The following is a 27,521-nucleotide window of genomic DNA, read 5'->3' on the forward strand; positions in this document are numbered from 1 at the left end:
CCAGAAGGTTTCGGATGGAATCTCTCCGCTCGGTCATCGCTTCGATGTCACAAGGAGACTTCCTAGCATCGATAGACATCAAGGATGCTTATCTCCATGTGCCGATCGCACCCGAACATCAACGCTTCCTGCGTTTCGCCATCGGGGACGAACACCATCAGTTCGTGGCATTGCCTTTCGGCCTGGCGACAGCCCCACGGGTTTTCACCAAAGTCATGGCATCCGTTGTGGCGGTCCTACACTCTCAGGGCCACTCGGTGATCCCTTACTTAGACGATCTCCTAGTCAGGGCACCCTCCCGGGTGGCGTGTCAACACAGCCTGACCGTCGCTCTGGCGACTCTCCAGCAGTTCGGGTGGATTATCAACTTCCCAAAATCCAAGTTGACACCGACCCAATCACTGACTTACCTCGGGATGGAGTTTCATACACAGTCAGCGGTAGTCAAGCTACCGCTGGACAAACAGCTTTCTCTGCAGGCAGGGGTGCAATCTCTTCTTCGGGGTCAGTCACACCCCTTAAGGCGCCTCATGCACTTCCTGGGGAAGATGGTGGCAGCAATGGAGGCAGTGCCCTTCGCGCAGTTCCATCTGCGCCCACTCCAATGGGACATTCTCCGCAAATGGGACAGGAGGTCGACTTCCCTCGACAGGAACGTCTCTCTTTCCCTTGCAGCCAAAACGTCTCTTCAATGGTGGCTTTTCCCCACTTCTCTATCGCAGGGAAAATCCTTCTTGCCCCCGACCTGGGCTGTGGTCACCACGGACGCGAGCCTGTCAGGGTGGGGAGCGGTTTTTCTCCACCACAGGGCTCAGGGAACCTGGACTCCGATAGAGTCTTCCCTTCAGATCAATGTTCTGGAGATAAGGGCAGTGCATCTAGCCCTATTGGCTTTCCATCGGTGGCTGGAGGGCAGACAGATCCGTATACAGTCGAACAACGCCACGGCGGTCGCGTACATCAACCACCAGGGCGGCACGCGCAGTCGTCATGCCTTCCAGGAAGTCAGGCGGATTCTGCAGTGGGTGGAAGCAACAGCCTCCACCATCTCCGCAGTTCACATCCCGGGCGTAGAAAACTGGGAAGCAGATTTTCTTCAGCGCTCTATTGGGAGACCCAGACGATTGGGGTATAGCTACTGCCCTCCGGAGGCCACACAAAGCACTACACTAAAAAGTGCACGGCCCCTCCCCTTCTGGCTATACCCCCCCCGTGATATCACGGGTTCTCCAGTTTTAGCTTTGTGTGCGAAGGAGGTCAGACATCCATGCATAGCTCCACAGATTTTAGTCAGCAGTAGCTGCTGACTATGTCGGATGGAAGAAAAGAGGGCCCATATAGGGCCCCCAGCATGCTCCCTTCTCACCCGTGGATGGTGTTGTAAGGTTGAGGTACTTATTGCTAGTACAGAGGCCGGAGCCCACATGCTGTTTTCCTTCCCCATCCCCATGAGGGGCTCTGGGTGAAGTGGGATCTTACCGGTCTCCAGGCACAGAGACCGAGCTCCATCCACAGACCCAAAAGAACCTGCTGGATATGGAGCTGAGTATCGTCAGGGACAGGCCCTGCTACATTAAGGTACTCTGTGTCCCCATGCACATCGCGCCCACACACACCAGCATTGCTGGGAGTGTTAGTGCGCCGGGGACAACAGCGCGGAGCGCTGGTGCTATTATTCACTGCAGCTTTGCTGAGTGAATTTATGTATTGAAAACGGCCGCGCCGGCCGCTGCTGGTTGTTTTTTTTTTTTTTTTTTTTTTTTTTTTTTTTTTTTTACATTGCGGCGCGGCTGGGACTTGTGGTGCGCCGGGGGACTTCGGCGTCGGCCGTGCACATAGGACGGCCGCGCTTATTACTCGAGTCCCCGGCTTTGCGGCCTAGTTTTCGTTTCGTTCCCGCCCCAGCCCTGCCAGTCAGAGGAGGGGCGGGACGCTGTACAGAAGCTCAGCGCAGGGAGCTGGAGTCTGCTTTGCATTCTCCAGCCCCCTCTCACTGAACACAGTGAGACGCCGGGTTCCCGCTCTTGGCTGGGGCTCGCCCACGGCCCGCCCCTCTGCACAGGACGGGGAAGAGAAGCCGGCAGCCATTATGGTTTCCACTCTGGGAGAACGGAACCAGTCACAGGTTTTTGGGCGACCTCGCACCCGCTCTTGTGCGGGCGGTAAGCAGTACTGACACCACTAATGCTGAAGTGGGTTTTTGGACTGTGTGCTGATATGCTATGCACTGTACTGTACTGTCGCTATTCTGGGCAACAGCAGCAAATAAGCAATGCTGCTGAGGCACAAGCTTTCAATGCTTCTTCGTTTGCATGTGCTGCAGTGTTTACTGTCAGATTGGGCAACAGTAGCAGTAGAGCAATTTGTGCTAAGGCACAAGCTTTCAATGCTGCTTCGCTTGCATGTGCTGCACGGTTTATTGTTATGCTATACATTCACTGTATGTCGCTATTCTTGGCTAATGCGCCCAGATAAACAGACAAAGGCAGCAGTAGAGCAATGGTGCTACGGCACAAGTTTTCAATGCTGCTTGACTTGCATGGGCTGCAGTGTTTACTGTCATGCTTGTATGCTATACATTCACTGTATGTCGCTATCCTTGGCTAATGTTCCTGGATAAATAGACAACAGCAGCAGAAAGGCTAGGGTGCTAACGCGCAAGCTTTCAATGCTGCTTGGATTGCATGGGCTGCAGTGTTTACTGTCATGCCCGTATGCTATACATTCACTGTATGTCGCTATCCTTGTCTCATGCTCCTAGATAAAATGTGCCAAGCCACAAGTTTTCAATGCTGCGTGTACTACATGTACTGAAGTGTTTATTTGTACTTCATGCTTGTATGACTATTCACTGTACGGTCGCTATCCTCGGCTAGGCTCTTAGATAGCTAGACAACAACAGCAGAAAAAGACAAGTTGCCAATGCACGGGCTTTCTATGCTGCTTGTACTGCATGTCATACGGTCCCAGGACCCCCAGTGCGTGCTATTGCTCAACCGGGGTCTCTGCTATATGTGGCCAAAGGAACCGCCTGTGATCTCTGTCCAGAGACAGGGACGAAGTTGCAGTTTTTTCCGCTGATATATTGTCTGTAACTATGACTGACATCTTACAGACTTTGCACCCCAAGCAGACCGTGGGCAATATGGTTGCAATGACCCTGGCCGCCCTGATTTGGAGCATCTCAAGGCGCCAGAGTGATTCCAGGCATCCCAGAGAGCAGGCATCCGACATGGTCGACAGTCCCAGATGGCCTAAGCGGGCTCGCTGGGATTAGCCCTCGACTCCATCACTGGTCAAGGTCCCAGCTGGAGTACTCTCTGTACGATGAGGCAGACGTAGCTGTTCAGGACTCTGATCCTGAGACCGCTCTCAATCCGGATACACCGGATGGTGACGCTATAGTGAATAATCTTATTGCGTCCATCAACGAAAGGTTGGGTATTTCTCCCTCAACTCCTCCAGTGGAGGGGTCAGCTTCACAGCAAGAGAAATCTCTATTTCAGTATCTCAAGCGTATATTGAGTACTTGTTTAGCACTCTGACTCCAGAGACGCAGTCCAGAAACGACACGCTTATCACGATAAGCGTTTCTCCGACCGTATTAATGAGACACGTGTCGCTCCCCCCTGACGTGGTCAAGCGCTAGACCCAGTATCCAAATGTGGATCCCCCAATCTCCATGCTTGCAGCTAGATCTATAGTTGTAGTGGTGGATAGGACTTCACTTCAAAATGCCATTGACAGGCAGATTGGCCTCTGGTTGCAATCTGTCTATGAAGCTATCGGCAAGTCGGTTGCTCCGGCAGTCGCAGCCGTGAAGGCACTCCAAGCTATTTCAGCTAGTATTGCGCAGGGGGTCGCTGTCACAGGTACTCTCGGTCCCAGCAGCGTCTTTAACTCGCAATGTCGGCATGGCGAATCATGCTGTTATTGCTGTCCGAGACTCTACGAGCCGGACGTCAGTGGCCTCCGCCAACTCCGTGTTTTTACGCAGAGGCTAGTAGTTGAGAGAGTGGAACAGAGGCTGCTTCCAACGAAGTGCTTAACCAGGTTGCCTTTATCTAGTGATAGTCTGTTGGTAAGGGTTGAATGAAATCATTCAACTATCCAAGACGACTCAAAAAGCCCAGAAGGGCATAGATTCCTAGAGGGCTCAATCACGCCCGGGGAAGGCAGCCGGAGGAACCGCTACCAAAGCGTTTTCCTCATAATTTTCAGCCCTCTCACTCCGCAACCGCGGGGGGGCAGACTCCCCCGCTTTAGCGGCATTTACCTACCGCAGGTCAAGGGCCTGTGAGTGAGAGTCAGTTTGTTTTCAAACTACCGCACCGACCGAGCCGAGGCTCTTCTGCAGGCGGAAAGAGCGGTAATCCCTGTTCCTCTTCAGGAACCAGATACGCATTTTGCTCCGACCTGGTCGCGGTGCCAAAATAGGACGGCTCCTTCCGTCCCGTTCTGGAATTTATACTGCTTAACAAGCACGTGAAAACCAGGCGGTTCCGGATGGCGTCACTCCGCTCCGTCATTGCCTCTCTGTCTCAAGGAGTTTTCCTAGCATCAATAGACATCAGGATGCTTATCTACACGTGCCGATTGCTCCGAGGCACCGGCGTTGGCTACGATTCGTTATTAAAGACGAGAATATTTCGTTTCGTAGCCATACCCTTTGGCTGGCGACAGCCCCACGGGTGTTCACCAAGTTCGTGGCAGCAGAGGGAGCAGTCCCGCGCTCTCACGGTCACTCTGTGATCCTTTACTTGGGCAATCTACTGGTCAAGGCACTCTCCTTTAGAAGCATGCCAACACAACCTGAACATGGCGCTGGGCCCTTCCCAGAGTTTCGGGTGGGTCTTCAACTTTTCAAGGTTGAACCCAATCGCTGGCATCTCCTGGAGAGTTTTCACACTCTCTCAGCGATAGTGAAGCTTCCGCTGGACAAACAGCGTTCACTACAGACGAGGGGGCAGTCTCTCCTTCAAGGAGGCGCCTCATCCAGAGGCGAGTTTTTTTCACGCAGTTTCATCTGCGTCCGCTTCAATAGCACATTCTTCGCTTATGGGAGGGAAGTCGATGTCCCTACACAGGAACGTGCCACTTTTCCAGACGGTCAAAGACCGTCTTCAGAGGAGTCCACTCTTCAACTAAGTGGTCTGGAGCTCTGGGCAGTGTATCTTGCACTGCAAGCCTTCCTGCAGTGGCTGGAATGCAAATAGATCCGAATTCAGTCGGACTATCCACAGCGGTGGCATACACCAACCACCAAGGCGGACTACGCAGTCGACAAGCCTCCCAAGAGGTCCGGCGGATTCTGCTATGGGTAGAAGACAGAGCATACACCATATCAGCTGTTCACATCCCGGGCGTACAACACTAGGAAGCAGACTTCCTCAGTCGCCAGGGCGTGGACGCAGGGGAATGGGCTCTGCACCCGTTTGTTTTCAAGAAATCTGTAGCCGCAGGATGAAGACGGACGTCGACGTCATGGCTTCTCGGCAACAACAAGGTCCCGATTTTCATGACGCGGTCTTACGATCAAAGAGCTCTGGCGACAGGCGCCTTGGCTCAGGATTGGTCACAGTTCCAGCTACCGATTGCTGCCACACCTCCTCGTCGCCCCAGATGGCCGGGGAGGTCGTGGTACCGAGATCTGTGGCATCTCACCGTCGGTCGACCGTGAGCACGACGTCATTGCCACCATGAGACGGGCTAGCCAGCCGCGGTCTGCCAAGATCTACCACAACTCGTGGAAGATATTCTTATCTTAGTGTTCTGCTCAGGGAGTGTCTCCCTGGCCATCGGCATTGCCTACTTTGCCTTCCCTCCTGCAATCTGGTTGGGAAAGAGGTTGGTCGCTCGGCTCCCTTTAAGGGCAAGTCTCGGCACTATCCGTGTTCTTTTCAGAAGCGTCTAGCACGTCTTCCTAAGGTGCGCACGTTACTACAGGGGGTTTGTCATATTGTGCCCCCGTACAAGCGGCCGTTAGATCCATGGGATCTGAACAGGGTACTAGTTGCTCTCCAGAAGCCGCCTTTCGAGCCTCTGAGGGAAGTTTCCCTTTCGCGCCTGTCACAGAAAGTGGCCTTTCTGGTTGCGATCACGTCGCTTCGGCGAGTGTCTGAGCTGGCGGCTCTGTCATTCAAGGCTCCCTTCCTAGTATTCCACCAGGACAAGGTGGTGCTGCGGCCTATTCAGGAGTTTCTCCCTAAGGTTGTATCCGCGTTTCTTCTTAATCAGGATATATCCTTACCTTCCTTTTTGTTCTCATCCGGTTCTCCGGTATGAAAAGGATTTACAGTTGTTAGTTCTGGTGAGAGCACTCAGAATCTACATTTCCCGCACGGCGCCCATGCGCCGCTCTGAGGCATTTTTTTGCCCTTGTCGCTGGTACGCGCAAGGGGTTGCAGGTTTCTAAAGCCACCATGGCTCGATGGATCAAAGAACCAATTCTTGAAGACTACCGTTCTGCGGGGCTTCCGGTTCCTTCAGGGCTGAAGGCCCATTCTACCAGAGCCGTAGGTGCGTCCTGGGCATTACGACACCAGGCTACGGCTCAACAGGTGTGCCAGGCAGCTACCTGGTCGACCCTGCACATTTTTCACCAAACATTATCAGGTGCATACCTATGCTTCGGCGGACGCCAGCCTAGGTAGAAGAGCCCTGCAGGCGGCAGTGGCTTCCCCATAGGGGAGGGCTGTCTTGCAGCTCTAACATGAGGTATTTCTTTACCCACCCAGGGACAGCTTTTGGACGTCCCAATCGTCTGGGTCTCCCAATAGAGCGCTGAAGAAGAAGGGAATTTTGTTACTTACCGTAAATTCCTTTTCTTCTAGCTCTTATTGGGAGACCCAGCACCCGCCCTGTTGTCCTTCGGGATTTTTTTGTTGTTTGCGGGTACACATGTTGTTCATGTTGAACGGTTTTTTCAGTTCTCCGATGTTACTCGGAGTTAATTTGTTTAAACCAGTTATTGGCTTTCCTCCTTCTTGCTTTGGCACTAAAACTGGAGAACCCGTGATATCACGGGGGGGGTATAGCCAGAAGGGGAGGGGCCGTGCACTTTTTAGTGTAGTGCTTTGTGTGGCCTCCGGAGGGCAGTAGCTATACCCCAATCGTCTGGGTCTCCCAATAAGAGCTAGAAGAAAAGGAATTTACGGTAAGTAACAAAATTCCCTTCTTCTCAGTCGTCAGGGCATGGACGCGGGGGAATGGTCTCTTCACCCAGACGTGTTTCGAGAGATCTGTCGCCGCTGGGGAACGCCGGACGTCGATCTCATGGCGTCACGGCACAACAACAAGGTCCCGGCCTTCATGGCACGGTCTCAAGATCACAGACCTCTGGCGGCGGACGCGTTAGTTCAGGATTGGTCGCAGTTTCGACTTCCTTATGTATTTCCTCCTCTGGCGATGCTGCCCAGAGTGTTACGCAAGATCAGATCCGACTGTCGTCGCGCCATTCTCGTCGCTCCAGATTGGCCGAGGCGGTCGTGGTACCCGGATCTGTGGCATCTCACGGTGGGTCAGCCGTGGGCGCTTCCAGACCGCCCAGACTTGCTGTCACAAGGGCCGTTTTTCCATCTGAATTCTGCGGCCCTCAACCTGACTGTGTGGCCATTGAGTCCTGGCTCCTAGCGTCTTCAGGGTTATCTCAGGATGTCATTGCCACTATGAGACAGGCCAGGAAACCAACGTCTGCCAAGATCTATTACAGGTCTTGGCGGATCTTCTTGTCCTGGTGCTCTGATAATGGTTTTTCTCCCTGGCCTTTTGCCTTACCCATTTTTCTTTCATTCCTTCAATCCGGAATGGACAAGGGTTTGTCACTGGGCTCTCTCAAGGGACAAGTATCGGCGCTCTCAGTATTTTTTCAAAAGTGCCTGGCAAGGCTTCCGCAGGTCCGCACGTTCCTGCAGGGAGTTTGCCACATAGTTCCACCCTACAAGCGTCCGCTGGAACCCTGGGACCTTAACAGGATGCTAACGGCTCTTCAGAAACCACCTTTCGAGCCGCTGCGGGATGTCTCTTTATCACGTCTTTCGCAGAAGGTGGCATTTCTAGTGGCAGTTACCTCACTCCGAAGAGTGTCGGAGCTTGCAGCGCTGTCATGCAAAGCCCCCTTCCTGGTTTTTCACCAGGATAAGGTGGGTCTGCGTCCTGTACCGGAATTTCTCCCTAAGGTGGTATCTCCTTTTCATCTCAATCAGGATATCTCCTTACCTTCATTTTGCCCGCATCCAGTTCACCAATGTGAAAAGGATTTGCATTCATTAGATCTAGTGAGAGCACTCAGGCTCTACGTGTCTCGCACGGCGCCCCTGCGCCGTTCAGATGCGCTCTTTGTCCTTGTCGCTGGCCAGCGTAAGGGTTCGCAGGCTTCCAAGTCAACCTTGGCTCGGTGGATCAAGGAACCGATTCTCAAAGCCTACCGTTCTTCTGGGCTTCCGCTTCCTTCAGGGCTGAAGGCCCATTCTACCAGAGCCGTGGGTGCGTCCTGGGCATTGCGGCACCGGGCTACGGCTCAGCAGGTGTGTCAGGCAGCTACGTGGTCTAGTCTGCACACTTTCACGAAGCACTATCAAGTGCATACCTATGCTTCGGCAGATGCCAGTCTAGGTAGGCGAGTCCTCCAGGCGGCGGTTGCCCACATGTAAGAGGGGGCCGTTTCGGCTCTTTTTATTGAGGTATTCTTTTTCCCACCCAGGGACTGCTTTTGGACGTCCCAATTGTCTGGGTCTCCCAATGGAGCGATAAAGAAGAAGGGAATTTTGTTTACTTACCGTAAATTCCTTTTCTTCTAGCTCCTATTGGGAGACCCAGCACCCGCCCCTGTTTCCCTTCGGGCTGGTTGTTCTTTTGTGTACACATGTTGTTCATGTTGAATTGTTCTTTTGGTTCATGGTTTCAGTTCTCTGAACATCCTTCGGATTGAATTTACCCTAGACCAATTTATAAGTTTTCTCCTTCCTGCTTTTGCACCAAAACTGAGGAGCCCGTGATCCACGGGAGGGTGTATAGGCAGAGGGGAGGGGTTACACTTTTTTAAGTGTAATACTTTGTGTGGCCTCCGGAGGCAGAAGCTATACACCCAATTGTCTGGGTCTCCCAATATGAGCTAGAAGAAAAGGAATTTACGGTAAGTAAACAAAATTCCCTTCTTTAACCTTATTTCTTGGACGTGATGCTGGAAACAACTTTTTTCTATTGCTGAGGGGTAGAGGCGGAGCTGTGGTGGAGGCGGAGTCTGAAGGGGGCCTGAAGATTTTGGCAGTATGGGGCCCTGAAATTCCTGGTGGCAGCCTTGACTGCTTTTATTGGGACATGCTGTTAAAATTGATTAGATTCTGACCGTTGAGAATTGCCTCCTTAGATGCTTCTCCGCTTCCTGGCAGTTACATTCCTGTGAATGGGATTGTGCTGTGGAAAATCACCACTGTGCAGGTAAATCATGCAAGGTAAACTAGGGCTGGGGCACCCTCATTCTGCGTTTCCTATGTATCTTAGTAGTCACTTGTATTAGTTGGAAACCTCCTTATAAAGTGTCTTTTTTGAAAGAAGTGTGTGTGTTGTGTTTATTGGATAATTAATTTTTTGCTGTTGATTATTTAATTTTAGTACAAGTAGAGATTCCACAGAAGAAACCTAGGGGGAGACCTAGGATAATAAGAACACCACCACTTCCTCCTACATCGGAGCCTGAAGTGTAAGAATCTTCATGTAATCATTTTACAAGATTAAATTGTTGTGCTTGGTTGGAGCTTTTTACTTGTAGCCTTGTTACCTATTTATTATTATTGTGTCATTTTAGGGAAATGAGCACCTTGTGTATTGCTATTCATACTTTCTTTCTCTTCAGTTCTGTAACCCTTTTGGTGACAGGACAATTTTTACACTATTTTAACACACTCAATTAAAACTTAACTTAAATAATAGACACCCGAACACTGTACACTCTGGGATGCCTCAATGCAGTTTTATACAAATGCACAATAATTTACAAAATACATTAACATTCTTATCAGTGACTCAAAGTCTTAAAATCTTTGGGTATTTAGAACAGCGCGACCCCTCGGCTCAGGCTGGCTGTACCTCTGCCTGGTAATGACCGCGACATTCAACATGTCAACAGCCTTGGGTGTAGGTATGCTCCACCTGCGGCGGTTAAAGGGAAATGATGGCTGACTAACAGCCTTCTGCCGGAAAGGGTAAGCTCCTGAGCCCACTCCATTAATCCACCGGCTAAGAGGGCTTACAGAGTTGCTAGCCTTTTGAATGTTTTTCATATTTTCCAGGCAATAGACACAAATTGCTCAAAAAGTGAGCAGCTCCGCAATACGCTTTTTATTAGTACACTCTGTCCTCACACAGGCAGGGCCTGCTGAAGGCTATTCCTGTGTTTTCTATTAAATCTGTACTCCGCTGTTTGTGTGCGCACAAGCAATTAAAATGTCTGCCAAATATAAAAGAACATTCAAAGTTTAGTTACTTTTTAACCCCTTCCCAACATCCACCAAACATATACGGCGCAAGTCAGGAAGCCACCTCAAAACAGGCAGATAATGTCACAGACAAAATATAACAGCCACAATTGTAATCAAGGTGTGTCATTCTTTGCACCCAGTGTCTGCATTTGATAATGTAAACACTTCATTTATGAAAAAAAAAAAAAAAGCATGTCTTACTAGTTTTCGGATAATACTATTTAATGCTAACACCACCTCTGTTTTCTTTGTCGCTCCATTGGGAGACCCAGACAATTGGGTGTATAGCTTCTGCCTCCGGAGGCCACACAAAGTATTACACTTAAAAGTGTAAACCCCTCCCCTCTGCCTATACACCCCCCCGTGCATCACGGGCTCCTCAGTTTTTATGCTTTGTGCGAAGGAGGCACACATGCACGCAAGCTCCACAATTTAGTCAGCAGCAGCTGCTGACTATATCGGATGGAAGAAAAGAGGGCCCATAACAGGGCCCCCGGCATGCTCCCTTCTCACCCCACTCTGGTCGGCGGTGCTGTTAAGGTTGAGGTACCCATTGCAGGTACATAGGCAGGAGCCACATGCTGTTTTCCTTCCCCATCCCTTAGGGGCTCTGGGTGAAGTGGGATCCTAACCGGTCACCAGGCACTGGGACCGTGCTCCCTCCGCAGCCCCTGGGGGAATCTGCTGGACAGGAGCCGGGTATCGTCAGGGACAGGCCCTGCTACTCTGAGGTACTCTGTGTCCCCTTGGGGACGGCGCATAGAGCGCCTGTGTTATGGATGCTGCAGCAGCTGCTGGGTGTGTTGGTGCGCCGGGACTACCGCGCTGACCGCGCTTGTTTGCCGGCCGCGCTTATAACTTTACTCCCCGGCTTTTGCGGCCTAGTACCGCATACTCCCGCCCCCAGGCCTGCCAGTCAGGGGTAAGGGCGGGACGCTGCACTGGACGTCAGCGCTGAGGGCTGGAGCATACTTCGTATCCTTCTCCCCCCTCACTGAGCACCGTGGGGCACCAGATTCCCGCACTTTCTGAGGCACGCCCACGGCCCCCTCCTCCTCTCAGAACGCTGGCAGCCATTGCTATCAGCACTTCAGACGCTGGAGAATCGCAGAGGGGAGACAACACCGAGCTCCACAGCTCTGGGAGGCCCGGGCACGGAATCTGGTGGTCACACAACCGCTGCGGGCGGTCGGTAAGCCGCACCTGTTACTAGGTGCTGGCCCCCCTGGGTGCCGAAGTGTATACTTATATGCTTATATTGTATACATTTACTCTGTACGGCCGCACTATTTGCTTTTGGCTATATACCCTCACTGATTGCTCTAAGAGGAGACAACAGCATGTCGTCCACAAAAAGCAAGGGTGCCAAGGCACAGGCTTACTTTGCAACCTGTACCTCATGTGCGGCTATGCTTCCTGCAGGTTCCACCTACCCTCATTGTGTGCAATGTTCGGCCCCTGTGACACTCACTCAGCCGGAGCCTCTGCCACTGGTGGGACCCCCGGCCCAGGTGGAACCACCTGCTGCCACTGTCCAGGTGACAGGGACAGAGTTTGCAGTATTCGCTGACAAACTGTCTGAGTCTATGGATAAATGGTCTGCCAAGATACTGGAAGCTTTGCAGTCCAGACCGGTAACACAGGCCCCGGGCACAGTTGAATCATTGACCCCAGGCCCCCCCCCGGTTGGAGCAGCAAAGTGCTCCTGGGGCGACTCATAGGTCCCACGGTGAGGACTCCGACACGGACCGCAGTCCCAGACCGGCTAAGCGGGCTCGCTGGGAGCTTCCCTCGACTTCATCACACTGTTCAGGGTCTCAGCATGAGGACTCTCTGGAGGACGAAGCGGAGGTGGCAGATCAGGACTCTGATCCTGACACCGCTCTCAACCTTGATACACCTGAAGGGGACGCCATAGTAAACGACCTTATAGCGTCCATCAATCAGGTGTTGGATCTTTCTCCTCCAGCTCCTCCGATTCAGGAGTCAGCTTCTCAGCAGGAGAAATTCCATTTTAGGTTTCCCAAACGTACGCGGAGTGGTTTTCTTGATCACTCCGACTTCAGGGATACAGTCCAGAAACACCGAGCTTTTCCAGATAAGCGCTTTACTAGGCGCCTTAATGACACACGTTATCCCTTCCCTCCTGACGTAGTCAAGGGTTGGGCTCAGTGTCCCAAGGTGGATCCTCCAGTCTCTAGACTGGCGGCTAGATCCATAGTTGCAGTGGCAGATGGTGCATCACTCAAGGATGCCACTGACAGGCAGATAGAGCTCCTGATGAAATCCATCTATGAAGCTATTGGCGCGTCCTTTGCTCCAGCATTCGCAGCCGTATGGGCTCTTCAAGCTATCTCAGCTTGTCAGTCTGAGATTAACGCAGTCACACGTGCCTCTACTCCGCAGGTTGTGTCCTTAACCTCTCAGGCGTCGGCGTTTGCGTCCTACGCCATGAATGCTGTCCTGGACTCTGCAAGCCGTACGGCGGTAGCATCCGCCAATTCGGTGGCAGTCCGCAGGGCCATGTGGCTACGTGAATGGAAGGCAGACTCTGCTTCCAAAAAGTTCTTAACCGGGTTGCCATTTTCTGGCGACCGCCTGTTTGGCGAGCGATTGGATGAAATCATTAAACAATCCAAGGGAAAGGACTCGTCCTTACCCCAGTCCAAACCAAACAGACCTCCACAACGGAAGGTACAATCGAGGTTTCGGTCCTTTCGGCCCTCAGCCAGATCTCAATTCTCCTCGTCCAACAGGCCACAGAAGGGTCAGAGGAACTCCGATTCATGGCGGTCTAAGTCACGTCCTAAGAAGACCGCCGGAGGAACCGCTCCCAAAGCGGCCTCCTCATGACTTTCGGCCTCCCCAAACCGCATCCTCGGTCGGTGGCAGGCTCTCCCGCTTTTGCGACGCCTGGTTGCCACATGTCCAAGACCGATGGGTGAGAGACATTCTGTCTCACGGTTACAGGATAGAGTTCAGCTCTCGTCCTCCGACTCGTTTCTTCAGAACATCTCCACCCCCCGAGCGAGCCGATGCTCTTCTTCAGGCGGTGAGCACTCTGAAGGCAGAAGGAGTGGTGATCCCTGTTCCCCTTCAGCAATGGGGCCACGGTTTTTACTCCAACTTGTTTGTGGTGCCAAAAAAGGACGGATCTTTCCGTCCCGTTCTGGACCTAAAACTGCTCAACAGACACGTGAAAACCAGGCGGTTCCGGATGGAATCTCTCCGCTCCGTCATCGCCTCAATGTCCCAAGGAGACTTCCTAGCATCAATCGACATCAGGGATGCTTATCTCCACGTGCCGATTGCACCAGAGCATCAGCGCTTCCTGCGTTTCGCCATCGGGGACGAACACCTTCAGTTCGTGGCACTGCCTTTCGGCCTGGCGACAGCCCCACGGGTCTTCACCAAGGTCATGGCAACGGTTGTAGCAGTCCTACACTCTCAGGGACACTCGGTGATCCCTTACTTAGACGATCTGCTTGTCAAGGCCCCCTCTCGGGTGGCATGCCAACACAGCCTGAACATTGCTCTGGAGACTCTCCAGAGATTCGGGTGGATCATCAATTTCCCAAAGTCAAAATTGACACCGGCCCAATCACTGACATATCTCGGCATGGAGTTTCATACTCTCTCAGCGATAGTGAAGCTTCCGCTGGACAAACAGCGTTCACTACAAACAGGGGTGCAATCTCTCCTTCGAGCCCAGTCGCACCCCTTGAGGCGCCTCATGCACTTCCTAGGGAAGATGGTGGCAGCAATGGAGGCAGTTCCTTTTGCGCAGTTTCATCTGCGTCCACTTCAATGGGACATTCTCCGCAAATGGGACAGGAAGTCGACGTCCCTCGACAGGAACGTCTCCCTTTCTCGGGCAGCCAAGGCCTCCCTTCAGTGGTGGCTTCTTCCCACTTCTCTGTCGAAGGGGAATCCTTCCTGCCCCCATCCTGGGCTGTGGTCACGACGGACGCAAGTCTGTCAGGGTGGGGAGCGGTCTTTCTCCACCACAGGGCTCAGGGTACCTGGACTCAGCCAGAGTCCTCCCTTCAGATCAATGTTCTGGAGATAAGGGCAGTGTATCTAGCCCTAAAAGCGTTCCAGCCGTGGCTGGAAGGCAGGCAGATCCGAATTCAGTCGGACAACGCCACGGCGGTGGCATACATCAACCACCAAGGCGGCACACGCAGTCGGCAAGCCTTCCAGGAAGTTCGGCGGATTCTGCTGTGGGTGGAAGCCACAGCCTCCACCATCTCCGCAGTTCACATCCCGGGCGTAGAAAACTGGGAAGCAGACTTTCTCAGTCGCCAGGGCATGGACGCAGGGGAATGGTCTCTTCACCCGGACGTGTTTCAAGAGATCTGTTGCCGCTGGGGAACGCCGGACGTCGATCTCATGGCGTCTCGGCACAACAACAAAGTCCCGGCATTCATGGCACGGTCTCAAGATCACAGAGCTCTGGCGGCGGACGCATTAGTTCAGGATTGGTCGCAGTTTCGACTACCTTATGTGTTTCCTCCTCTGGCAATGCTGCCCAGAGTGTTACGCAAGATCAGGTCCGACTGCCGCCGCGCCATCCTCGTCGCTCCAGACTGGCCGAGGAGGTCGTGGTACCCGGATCTGTGGCATCTCACGGTGGGCCAACCGTGGGCACTACCAGACCGACCAGACTTGCTGTCTCAAGGGCCATTTTCCCATCTGAATTCTGCGGCCCTCAACCTGACTGTGTGGCCATTGAGTCCTGGATCCTAGCGTCTTCAGGGTTATCTCAAGAGGTCATTGCCACTATGAGACAGGCCAGGAAACCAACGTCCGCCAAGATCTACCACAGGACGTGGAGGATCTTCTTATCCTGGTGCTCTGATCAGGGTTTTACTCCCTGGCCATTTGCCTTGCCCACTTTTCTGTCCTTCCTTCAATCCGGAATGGAAAAGGGTTTGTCTCTCGGCTCCATTAAGGGACAAGTCTCGGCGCTCTCTGTGTTTTTTCAAAAGCGTCTAGCCAGGCTTCCACAGGTACGCACGTTCCTGCAGGGGGTTTGCCACATAGTCCCTCCTTACAAGCGTCCGCTAGAACCCTGGGATCTGAACAGGATGCTAACGGCTCTTCAGAAACCACCCTTCGAGCCAATGAAGGATATTCCTCTTTCACGCCTTTCGCAGAAGGTGGTCTTCCTAGTGGCAGTCACATCACTTCGGAGAGTGTCTGAGCTAGCAGCGCTGTCATGCAAAGCCCCCTTCCTGGTGTTTCACCAGGACAAGGTGGTTCTGCGTCCGGTTCCGGAATTCCTCCCGAAGGTGGTATCCCCTTTTCATCTCAATCAGGATATCTCCTTACCTTCTTTTTGTCCTCATCCAGTTCACCAATGTGAAAAGGATTTGCACTTGTTGGATCTGGTGAGAGCACTCAGACTCTACATTTCTCGCACGGCGCCCCTGCGCCTCTCGGATGCGCTCTTTGTCCTTGTCGCTGGCCAGCGTAAAGGGTCGCAGGCTTCCAAGTCAACCTTGGCTCGGTGGATCAAGGAACCAATTCTGGAAGCCTACCGTTCTTCTGGGCTTCCGGTTCCTTCAGGGCTGAAGGCCCATTCTACCAGAGCCGTGGGTGCGTCCTGGGCTTTGCGGCACCAGGCTACGGCTCAGCAGGTGTGTCAGGCGGCTACCTGGTCGAGTCTGCACACTTTCACGAAACACTATCAAGTGCATACCTACGCTTCGGCAGATGCCAGTCTAGGTAGGCGAGTCCTTCAGGCGGCGGTTGCCCACCTGTAAGAGGGGGCCGTTTTACGGCTCCTTTTACCGAGGTATTCTTTTACCCACCCAGGGACTGCTTTTGGACGTCCCAATTGTCTGGGTCTCCCAATGGAGCGACAAAGAAGAAGGGAATTTTGTTTACTTACCGTAAATTCCTTTTCTTCTAGCTCCAATTGGGAGACCCAGCACCCGCCCCTGTTCCCTTCGGGCTGTTGTTCTTTGTGTACACATATTGTTCATGTTGAATTGTTCTTTTGGTTCATGGTTTCAGTTCTCCGAACATCCTTCGGATTGAATTTACCTTAGACCAATTTATAAGTTTCCTCCTTCCTGCTTTTGCACCAAAACTGAGGAGCCCGTGATGCACGGGAGGGTGTATAGGCAGAGGGGAGGGGTTTACACTTTTAAGTGTAATACTTTGTGTGGCCTCCGGAGGCAGAAGCTATACACCCAATTGTCTGGGTCTCCCAATTGGAGCTAGAAGAAAAGGAATTTACGGTAAGTAAACAAAATTCCCTTCTTCTTCCTACTTTATTTGCCATAAGAGCATTTCTTTGTGTATCTTTATGAATAGCCCAAGCGACGATGATCAACATAAAAAGACAGTCTTAGATAATAAACTTCAAAAGCCGCAGCCTGTACGAAAAGATGAGGAAAGTGGTGAAGAGGAAGAAGAGAAACCAAAAGAGGCTAACAAGAGGGAAACTGAAACCAAGAAGAAAGTTGCAAGCAAACCTGATTCAGATGCTGAAGATGATGGTCAGGAAGAAGAAAAGGTATGTGTGTCCTCTCTTGATCAACAAAACCTTCTGCGGTTTCCTGATAATATGGAGATTTTCAAACTTGAGTCCAATAAACAGGCATTTCAGTGAGGAGAAATATAAATGTTTGCATATCATAGGTTTTGACATTACACAATGAGCTTGTATTTTGATTCCTAAATGCAAGATTTCTTTTACACTTTATGAAATGTATTGTATCGTTTGGGGGAGGGGAAGGTGTAACAATACAGTCTAGAAACAGTTGTCACAATATCATGTAAAACTTCTCATTTCACAAGTCTGTGTAATCAAATGAGCTTATTAGGAACATGGTCAATGCCGACCTCTCTTTTAGACAAGTTGTCCACTACTGGAGTACCCCAACATCTATTCAGGACTCAATAAAATAGAAAACACTGTATACACACCTCCTGTAGGGGCACTGTTCCAACAATGTGTTGCGAGGTACACATGTCAGCTGTTTAAATCAGCTGACATGTGCAGTGATCTCCACCGCCTGCTCGCAGCAGCCCTGCGAGGATTACCCCTATGGGGTTTAGGATGTAATTTTACTGCCCGCGATCGTTAAGAGATTAATGGGTAATATGTAATCTTTTTCTAATAGAAGGGCAAAGCTGGAAAACCTTCCCAACTTGCCCAAAAGAGAGGCTTCAAACCTGTACATGAAAAAGAAGTCGTCGAGAAGAAAAGGAAACCAGAAGACATAGCGGAGATAGAGAGGTAAACAATTCCACATTTACCTTTTTTTTTTATATACACTTTTTTAACTTTAGCTTAGCACCCACCAAAACTTATACTGGCTTTAGATACAAGTGAATAACATCTCTCCCCTCAGATAAATGAAAATTGAGTCGCTGTCAGCTGTACACTACAGCTGACACCCTGCTACATCGCTCACGGTCAATGATGGCACCAACCATCGCCCTTTAACCTGTTAGATGCTGCTTTTAATGACGATGACTAGATAATGGATAACTGGGGTGTGGCACGAGTATTTTCCTCTTTAAGGCTGGAGTCACATTAGCGTATGGCATCTGATGCGAGAGCGTCGTGTGCAATATGCTAATGACCCCCGCCTCAGGCTCTACTGCGAGCGTGAGCCGAGTGACAGGCAACTGTGACCCGATCTTGCGATCGGGTCATAGCTACGAAGGAGAGGGCGGGCGCTGCAGAGGAGACAAAGGTGTTAATCCCCTATCTCCATTATCAGCCTGTGCTTATATCGTACTGCACATGGATAACATCCGAGTGCAGTCCGATGTTTCTCTCGCACCCATTCACTTGTATGGGTGCGAGTGACACAGCTCCCGCAGACAATAGCAGCATGCTGCGATTTTTTCCTCAGTCCATTTAGGGCTGAGGAAAAACACGCAGATCTGAGCTGCAGCATTGTCTAAGGCTATGTGCGCACGTTGCGTACAGTCACTGCAGAAATTTCTGCAGCGATCTGAAGAGCACACGTGCGCTTCAAATCGCTGCAGAAAATGTCCGTAGTGAAAAAAAAAAATAATAAAGCTGATTCCATGCGCTCTGACTTCAGCTCCTCCCATAGACAGAGCAGGGGCTGCAGGCAAAGCGCACGAAAGAAGTGACATGTCACTTCTTAGAACGCGCGCTTCGGGCAGCAGCCGAAGCGCTGCGCTCTAAGACGCCACGTGCGCACGGCTCCTGCAAAATCTTCATAGATTATGCAGGGGACGCAGGACGCATGCAGTTACGCTGCGCTACAAAGCGCAGCGTAACTGCATGTAATTACGCAACGTGCGCACATAGCCTAACATTGGGTCAAGTGCAATGCGAGATTTTCTCACATTGCACTTGCGCGAGTCATACACAAGTGTGAATCCAGCCTAACTCTGTTAGCACTCTGAGATCATGATTATGGGGTCCTGATGGTTGCCATGGCAATTCATGGCTAAATAAAGGACTTAGAAACTGTCACCTATATTGGCCTGTTCAGAAGTTTGCAGTATTTAGGTAGTAAAAATAAAATGTTTCTTTCCTGTCCTGCCACGTTGGATTAATTCAGCTTTGAATATGTTGAGTGGTGCTGTTTTTAAAATAGTATCACTTTTGGGGGTTTTCCAATACATAAGTCACTTCAAATGTGATTATGTCCCTAAAAAAATAAATTTTGAAAATTTATTTAAAAAAAAAAAAAATTAAAAATTACTTCTACAGTTTTAAAGCTTTTAATATCCTAACAAAATAAAAGAACATTTTACAGATGGTGCTGATGTAACGCAGACGCGAGGTAAATGTTATTTGTTTACTATTTTGTGTGTGGTGCGACTACCTGGATTAAAAAGTTGGAAAATTGCAAATTTTTTGGAAATTTTTGTGGAATTTCTGTCATTTTCTAAATTAAATGCAAAACATGTCAACCTACATTTAACTTTATCATAAAATATATGTCACGAAAAAACAATCTCAAACTCACTGAAATATGTTGACATATAAAAAACTTGGTCTGGTCATTAAGGGGGGTTAAATTTTTGACTAATCTCTTAATATTCTGTTACTGTTTCACCGATGTATAAGGGATCACTCATGTGCATTTCTTCACTGTTATTTAAAAAAAAAAAAACATTGCTAGAAATGACCTAGTTCAGTTTCCAATACCTAGATTTGCTCAGATCACCTTTGAATTTCTTTGATTTTGGAGGGGTTTTTTTTTCCGTGGTTTTCTTTCTGCATTCATTGGCTGCTTTGCATTCCTGTTTTCCCACCTATGACAATACTACCATCATATTTTCTAGAACACATGGTAGTTCGCTATCTTTCATATCACCATATTTTACTATATACAATGGCCCTGATTCTTTAAGACTAACATTTCATATACCATTCTTAATGAAGGCCGTGCCGACACAAGAGATTCATGCTATTTAATGAGTGCATCTGATCTCTGGAGTGTGCCTCATCAGATAGGTTACTTTTAGTCAGGGACTGGAGTAACATTTCTGGTATAAGAAACGCTGTCACTTTGGCTGAATTTGACGTGCAAGTCGTAGTCGAGACTTCTCCCGCCCCGCTACTCCTCATTTCCCCCCATTTTATCAAAGCTTGTTAAAACTTGCATGAAAATGTCAAAAGTAGTAAAATTGTTTGCACAGTTCTGAATTGCTCAAAATGTTTATGATTAAGCAAAATGTTTCACGTCCATTTTGTAGCATAAACACTTAAATATGCCGGCCCCAATTAATATTTAGTGTCTGTTACTTTTTTGTCTTCTCAGCAAAGTAGAAGTAAAAAAACCCGAAGTCAAGAAGTTTGACAAGAAAAAAGGTTTGCCTTTCTGTTTTTCCGTTTTCTTTCCCCTTCTACCAACAGTACCATTTAGTGAATTTGTTATATTAATGTTTCCTACACATTTCAGAAGTCTCCATAGATTCCAGACTTCAAAGGATACATGCTGAAATTAAGAACGCTTTAAAAATTGATCACCAGGTATGTGTTTTTATTATTGTCAGAACAACTGCTATAAACATCAAGTTTCTTTGTCGCTCCATTGGGAGACCCAGACAATTGGGTGTATAGCTATTGCCTCTGGAGGCCACACAAAGTATTACACTTAAAAGTGTAAGGCCCCTCCCCTTCTGGCTATACACCCCCAGTGGGATCACTGGCTCACCAGTTTTGTGCTTTGTGCGAAGGAGGCATTGCTCCGGCATTCTCTCCCTTGGGGCACTCCAAGCTATTTCAGCTTGTCTTACACAGATTGACACGGTTACACGTACATCTGTGCCGCAGGTGGCATCCTTAACCTCTCAAATGTCTGCATTTGTTTCTTACGCGATTCAGGTTGTCCTGGACTCTGCGAACCGTGCGGCGGTAGCCTCCGCTACTCCGTGTTTTTAAGCAGAGCCTGGTCTGCTCGTTAAGTGAATGGAAGGCAGATTCTGCTTCCAAAAAAGGTTGCCTAACCAGTTGCCTTTTTCTGCTGACCGACTGTTTGGTGAGCGTTGGATGTAACCATCAAACAGTCCAGGGGTAAGGATTCATCCTTTCCTCAGCCCGGACACAACAAACCCCAACAGAGCAAGAGGCAGTCGGGGTTTTCGGCCTTTTCGAGGCTCGGGCAGGTCCCATTTTTCCTCGTCCAAGGTGGACTCAAAAGGATCAGAGGAGCTAAGATTCTTAGCGGGCTCAGTCTCGCCCAAAAAAGCGACAGTCGGAAAACCCGCTTCCAAGGCGGCTTCCTCATGACTTGCGGCCTCGGTCCGTAGCAGGCTCTCCCGCCTTGGCGATATTTAGCTGCCATAGGTCAATGACCATTGAGTGTGAGACATTCTGTCTCACGGGTACAGGATAGAGCTCACTTCTCGTCCTCCAACTCGATTCTTCAGAATTTCTCCACCTCCCGGCCGGGCCGCTGCTCTTCTGCAAACAGGGTGCACTCTATAGGCAGAAAGAGTGATGACCCCCGTTCCTCTTCAGGAACAAGGTCACGGTTTTTACCCCAAATTCTTTGCGGTACCTATAACAACGGGCCGTTCCGTCCCGTTCTGGATCTAAAAATGCTCAGCAAGCTCGTGGACACCAGGCGGTTCCGGATGGAATCCCTCCGCCATGTCATCGCCTCAAGGTCCCAAGGATATTTCCTAGCATCATTAGGCATCAAGGATGCTTATCCACACGTGCCGATTGATCCAGAGCACTAGCGTTTCTACGCTTCGTTATAGGAGACGAACACCCTCTGTTCGTAGCTCTACCTTCCGGCTAGCGACAGTCCAACTGGTCTTCGCCAAGGTCAGGGCAGCAGTAGTCACAGTCCTGCACTCTCAGGGTCACTCTGTGGTCCCGTATTTAGACGATCTACTTGTCAAGGCACTCTCTTAGGAAACATGCCAACACTGCCCGAACGTTGCGCTGGAGACTCTCTAGAGTTTTGGGTGGATCATCAACTTTTCAAAGTCAGATCCGACCCCGACCCTATCGATAACATATCTAGGCATAGAGTTTCTTACTCTCTCAGCGATAGTGAAGCTGCCGCTAGACAAACAGCATTCACTACGGGCTGCAAGCTCTTCTTTAAGAACCAGTCGCACATATTGACACGCCTCATGCACTTCCTACGTAAGATGGTAGCAATGGAGGCAGTTCCTTTCGCGCAGTTTTACTGCGTCCACTACAATGGGACATTCTCCGCCAATGGGACGAGGAGTCGACGTCCCTCAACAGGGTCGTCGTTCTTCTCAGGCGGCCAAGGAATCTCTACGGTGGTGGCTTCTTCTCACCTCTTGGTCAAAAAGAAGGTCCTTCCTATCCCCGTCTGGGCGATAGTTACGACAGACGCGAGTCTATCAGGGTGGGGAGCAGTTTTTCTCCACTACAGCGCTCAGGGTACGTGGACTCAGCAAGAGTCCACTCTTCAGATCAATGTTCTTGAACACAGAGCAGTGTATCTTGCCCTACAATCCTTCCAACAGCGGCTGAAAAGCAAGCATATCCGACTTCAGTCGGACAGCTCCACAGCGGTGGCATACATCAACCACCAAGGAAGAACGCGCAACCGGCAAGCCTTCCAGGAAGTCCGGCAGGTTCTGATGTGGGTGGAAGACACGGCATCCACCATATCCACAATTCATCCCAAGTGTGGAAACTAGGAAGCTGACTTCCTAAGTCGCTGAGGTGTGGCCGAAAGAGTATGGTCTCCTCACCCGGACGGGTTTCAGGAGATCTGGCGCCGCTGACAGAGGCCGGACGTCGATCTAATGGCGTCACGGCACAACAACAATGTGCCAGCTTCATGGCACGGTTTTCACAATCATCGAGCTCTGGCGGCAAACGCCTTAGTTCAGCATTGGTCGCAGTTCCAGCTACCTTAGGTGCCACCTCTGGCATTGTTGCCCAGAGTACTGCGCTAGATCAAGACCGACTGCGGCCGCACCATCCTTGTCGCTACAAATTGGCCGAGGATGTGTGGTACTCGGTTTTGTGGTGCCTCACAGTAGGCTAACCGGGGGCACTACCAGACCAATCAGACTGGCTGTCTCAAGGGCCATTCTTCCATTTGGATTCTACGGCCCTCAACCGGATGGTGTGGCATTGAGTCCTGGAACCTAGTGTCCTCAGGATTACCTCAGGACGTGGTTGCCACCATGAGACAGGCTAGCATACCAACGTCCGCCAAGATTGACCACAGGACGTGGAAGATGTTCTTATCTCGGTGCTCGGCGCAGGGTGTTTCTCCCTGGCCGGTTGCATCGTCTATGTTTCCTTCCTTCCTGCAATCTAGGTAGGAAAATGGGTTGTCGCTCAGTTCCCTTTAGGGACAAGTCTCAGCGCTATCTGTATTTTTTCAGAAACGACGACTTCCTCAGGTACGCACGTTCCTACGGGGAGTTTGTCTTCTCAGCACTCCGTACAAGCGGCCGTTAGAGCCCTGAGATCTGAACAAGGTTCTAATTGCTCTCCAGATGCCGCCTTTCGAGCCTTTGAAGGATGTCTCCCTTCCCGTTTTCACGGGAAGTGGCCTTCTAGTAACGGTCTCGTCTCTTAGGAGAGTTTCCGAGCTAGCAACGCTCTCATACAAACTCCCTTCCTGGTCCTTCACCAGGACAGGGTAGTTCTGCGTCCGGTTCCGGAATTTCTCCCTAAGGTGGTATCCCATTTTCATATCAATCAGGATATCACCTCACCTTCTTTGTGTCCTCGTCCAGTCCATCAATTTCAGAAAGATTTGCATCTGTTGGTTCTGGTGAGAGCACTCAGGTTCTACTTCCCGCATGGCGCTCCTGCGCCACCCGGATGCACTCTTTGTCCTTGTCGCTGGTCGGCGTAAACAGTCGCAAGCTTCCAGATCCACCCTTGCTCGGGGGCTCGAGGCACCAATTCTTGAAACCTACAGTTCTACTGGGCTTCTGGTTCTCTCAAGGCCGAAGGCCCATTCTACCAGAGCCGTGGGTGCATCCTGGGCATTACGGCACCAGGCTACGGCTCAGCAGGTGTGTCAGGCACCCACCTGGTCGAGTCTACTTACTTTTACCAAGCATTATCAGATGCATACCTACGCTTCGGCAGACGCCAGCCTAGGTAGATAAGTCATTCAGGCGGCGGTTGGCCACCTGTAGGAGAGGGCCGTTTGACGGCCCTATCATGAGGTATTCTTTTACCCACCCAGGGATTGCTTTTGGACATCCCAATTGTCTGGGTCTCCCAATGGAGCGACAAAGAAGAAGGGAATTTTGTTTACTTACCGTAAATTCCTTTTCTTCTAGCTCCAATTGGGAGACCCAGCACCCGCCCTGTTTTCTCGGGGTTTTTCTGTTTTTTCGGGTACACATGTTGTTCATGTGGTATGGTTCAGTTCTCCGATGTTTCCTCGGATTGAATTGGTCTTTAAATCAGTTATTGGCTTTCCTCCTTCTTGCTTTGGCACTAAAACTGGTGAGCCAGTGATCCCACTGGGGGTGTATAGCCAGAAGGGGAGGGGCCTTACACTTTTAAGTGTAATACTTTGTGTGGCCTCCAGAGGCAATAGCTATACACCCAATTGCTGGGTCTCCCAATTGGAGCTAGAAGAAAAGGAATTTACGGTAAGTAAACAAAATTCCCTTCTTTGTTTGGTATAATGCTGTCTTTGTAAACTTTCTAACATAGAAGTTTGCAATAAAGTGCAAGAATAATCCTGAAGGTTTCTGATTACTGCTCCACTTCCCATGATTTTGATTCAAGAAGTTTGAAGGCATTTTTTATGCAGCTTTTTCACCTTACTTTACCTCTTCTTACACTGCATTGTGTAAAATATGTATATCACTCTCACATCTCCTAACTTTGACTTTGCTATTAACATTTGTAGGTTATAAATGCTAACTACAATGGTAGCAATAAGGAAAACTTCTAAATCTTTATTAGAATAAATACATAAAGAATAAAAACAATAAAAAAAAATGATGCAGTAGACAAGTGATGAGTATTAAAACAAAGCATGATTGGGTTCATACTAGGGGCTGCTGATAAGTCTTTGGGTTTACCCAGAAAGAAACGAGATGGGAAGATGAAACTTTACATTTATTCCACATACTCTCCACTGATGTCAACACACTTCTTACTTCGGTGTTCCAAGTTCTGTAAGCCTAGCAAAAAGAATGATTTTGGTTGTGCCTCAAACCAGGCATCCGTAGCAGCCATGGCATCAGAAATGGTGTGAAATTTGGTACCCTTGAGGTGCTTCTTTAAGTTTGGAAACAGATGATAGTCGGAGAGAGCTAGATCTGGTGAATAAGGTGGGTGGTCAACCAGCTGGAAGCCCAGCTCTGACAGTTTTACTATGGTCACTTGTGCACTGTGAGCGGCGGTGTTGTCTTACAGGAACAAGATTCCTTTGGACAGCTTGCTGTGCCTTTTGGCCTTCAGAGCTGACTTCAATTGGTCCAAAAGTTCAATGTAATACCTTGCATTGATGGTGGAACCCTTTAGAAGGTAGTCCACTAGCAGCACGCCCTCCTTATCCCAGAACACAGACGCCATCACCTTAGTGGCTGATTTTTTCACCCTGAACAACTTTGGATGAGGATAACTACTGTGCCTCCACTCTTTTGACTGCTCCTTGTTTTCAGGGTCATACAAATGAATCCAGGTCTCAACCATAGTGACCAGTCAATCCAGGAAGTTCTTATCAGTCCGGTAACGCTGATAAATGGACCAGGAAGTTTTCACTCACATGCTTCTCTGATCTGTTGTCAAACATTTGGGGACCCACTTTGCAGATATCTTCCTCATCTCCAAAGTTTCATGGATAATGACACAAACACGTTCACTGGAAATGCCCATGATGTCTGCTATTGCTTTAGCTGAAATTCGTCAATTCTCCATCATGAGGTTGTACACAGCATAGACGATCTTCGGAACAACCACTACTCTCGGTAGTATAGGACGTTTCTCATCATTGATGCTGAAGTGGCCCATTTTAATTTGGCAACCCAGTTCTTTACTGTGGAATATGAAGGGCATTGATCCTCCAATGTCTGTGACATATCACTATGAATATCCTTCACGGACTTTCCTTGCAGAAACAACAATTTTATCACTCCTCTGCTCTCAGTTGCTGTGAATATCGCATTAGACTCCGCCATTTTGTTTTCCCGGGTGCGTAGAACACTGCTGCCATAAGGCTTTCATGTGATGTAACATTACCATAAAAACAAAAAAAGATCACAAAACCCAAAGTCTTATCAGCAGCCCCTCGTATAAGTAAAAAGAAATACACAAACACGAAAAAATCCTTTATTTGGAATAAAACAAAAAAAACGCCCTCTTTCACCACTTTATTAACCCCCAAAACACACCTACAGGTCCGGCATAATCCACGCGAGGTCCCACGGCGATTCAGCTCTGCCACATATCTGAAGTTACAGAGCGCGATCATGGAACATGTCCGCATGCTGTAACTGCAGGCAGAGTATGAGCTGTAATCAACCGTGATGTCACTCACGTAAGTTCCGGTGACAGGAGAAAGATTCCCATGGTCCTCCTTCCCTGAATGATATCACCGCTGATCGTGGCTGGCCCGTACCCCCTTTCTGACACTGTCACTGTTAAACTGTGGGGCCATGTCCCACTCCCCGCCAGCTCTTTAATAGTGACAGTGCCGGCTGAGAATTGCGGGGCAGCCCGCATCCCCCTGCTGACACTATCACTGTTAAAGTGCTGGCAGGGTGCGAGGCAAGGCCCCACACTTTAAGCCAGAGTGGCAGTGACAGGGCTGGCAGGGGGGTGCGGGCTGCACTACCTGGCCAGCACTGTCAGTGTTGGGGCTGGCTGTCAGTGTCCAAGGGCTGGCGGGGTGCGAGGCGCGAGGCAAGGCCAGGCCCTACACTTTAAGCCAGAGTGCTTCTAGTCACTAGAGGTCATACTGAGAGAACCCAGGTATGACCTCCAGTGAACTGAGTGACATCACTGCTGCCAGCCTGGTCCTTCTTGTCAGTGTTTTCCCGGAGCCTGGAGAGATCTGACATATTTTCAGTCTCTCCAGGCTCTGATGTAGCAGAGCCAGGACCGTCGTGGATTTCGTGTGGATTACGTTGGACCTGCAGGGGTGTTTTGGGAGTTAATAAAGTGGTGAAAGAGGGTGTTTTTTGTATTTTATTCCAAATAAAATATTTTTCTTGGTGTTTGTGTATTTCCTTTCATTTAAAAGATTAGTGATGTGGGGGCATCACTATTTTTGGGCTTGATAACAGCCTGAGAATACCAGCCCCCAGCGGTCAGGCTTTATCATGGCTGGGTATCAAAATTGGGGGGACCGCACACCACGCTTTTTTAATTATTTATTTAAATAGTTTAAAAAAAAAAAAGCCCCATGCAGTTCCACTTATTTTGATACACAGCCCAGATAAGTGCAGGGCTGGGGCCCTGTAGCCATATGCTTTATCTGTGCTGGGTATCATTTTTTTTTAATTTCTCGAGTGCCAGATTCAGATCAAACACCCGGATTCCCGGACCCGGCTTATATTTGAAACTGTGCGGATCCGGACTTTTACAGTCCAGGTCCGGTCATCCCTACT

General features: G+C 49.9%; 1 protein-coding gene across 1 annotated transcript in view; it reads left to right on the plus strand.

Moving 5' to 3' along the window:
* PSIP1 (PC4 and SRSF1 interacting protein 1) overlaps positions 1-27,521 on the plus strand; it is a 124,259-nt gene that overhangs the window by 64,328 nt on the left and 32,410 nt on the right. The window contains exons 9-13 of the mRNA XM_075316944.1: positions 9,613-9,700; positions 16,803-17,004; positions 17,615-17,730; positions 20,249-20,298; positions 20,390-20,460. Coding sequence (XP_075173059.1) covers positions 9,613-9,700; positions 16,803-17,004; positions 17,615-17,730; positions 20,249-20,298; positions 20,390-20,460 — 527 coding nt within the window. The remainder of the gene's footprint in view (positions 1-9,612; positions 9,701-16,802; positions 17,005-17,614; positions 17,731-20,248; positions 20,299-20,389; positions 20,461-27,521) is intronic.

This window comes from Anomaloglossus baeobatrachus, chromosome 1 (genome assembly GCF_048569485.1).
Source record: "Anomaloglossus baeobatrachus isolate aAnoBae1 chromosome 1, aAnoBae1.hap1, whole genome shotgun sequence".
Lineage (NCBI taxonomy): Eukaryota > Metazoa > Chordata > Amphibia > Anura > Aromobatidae > Anomaloglossus > Anomaloglossus baeobatrachus.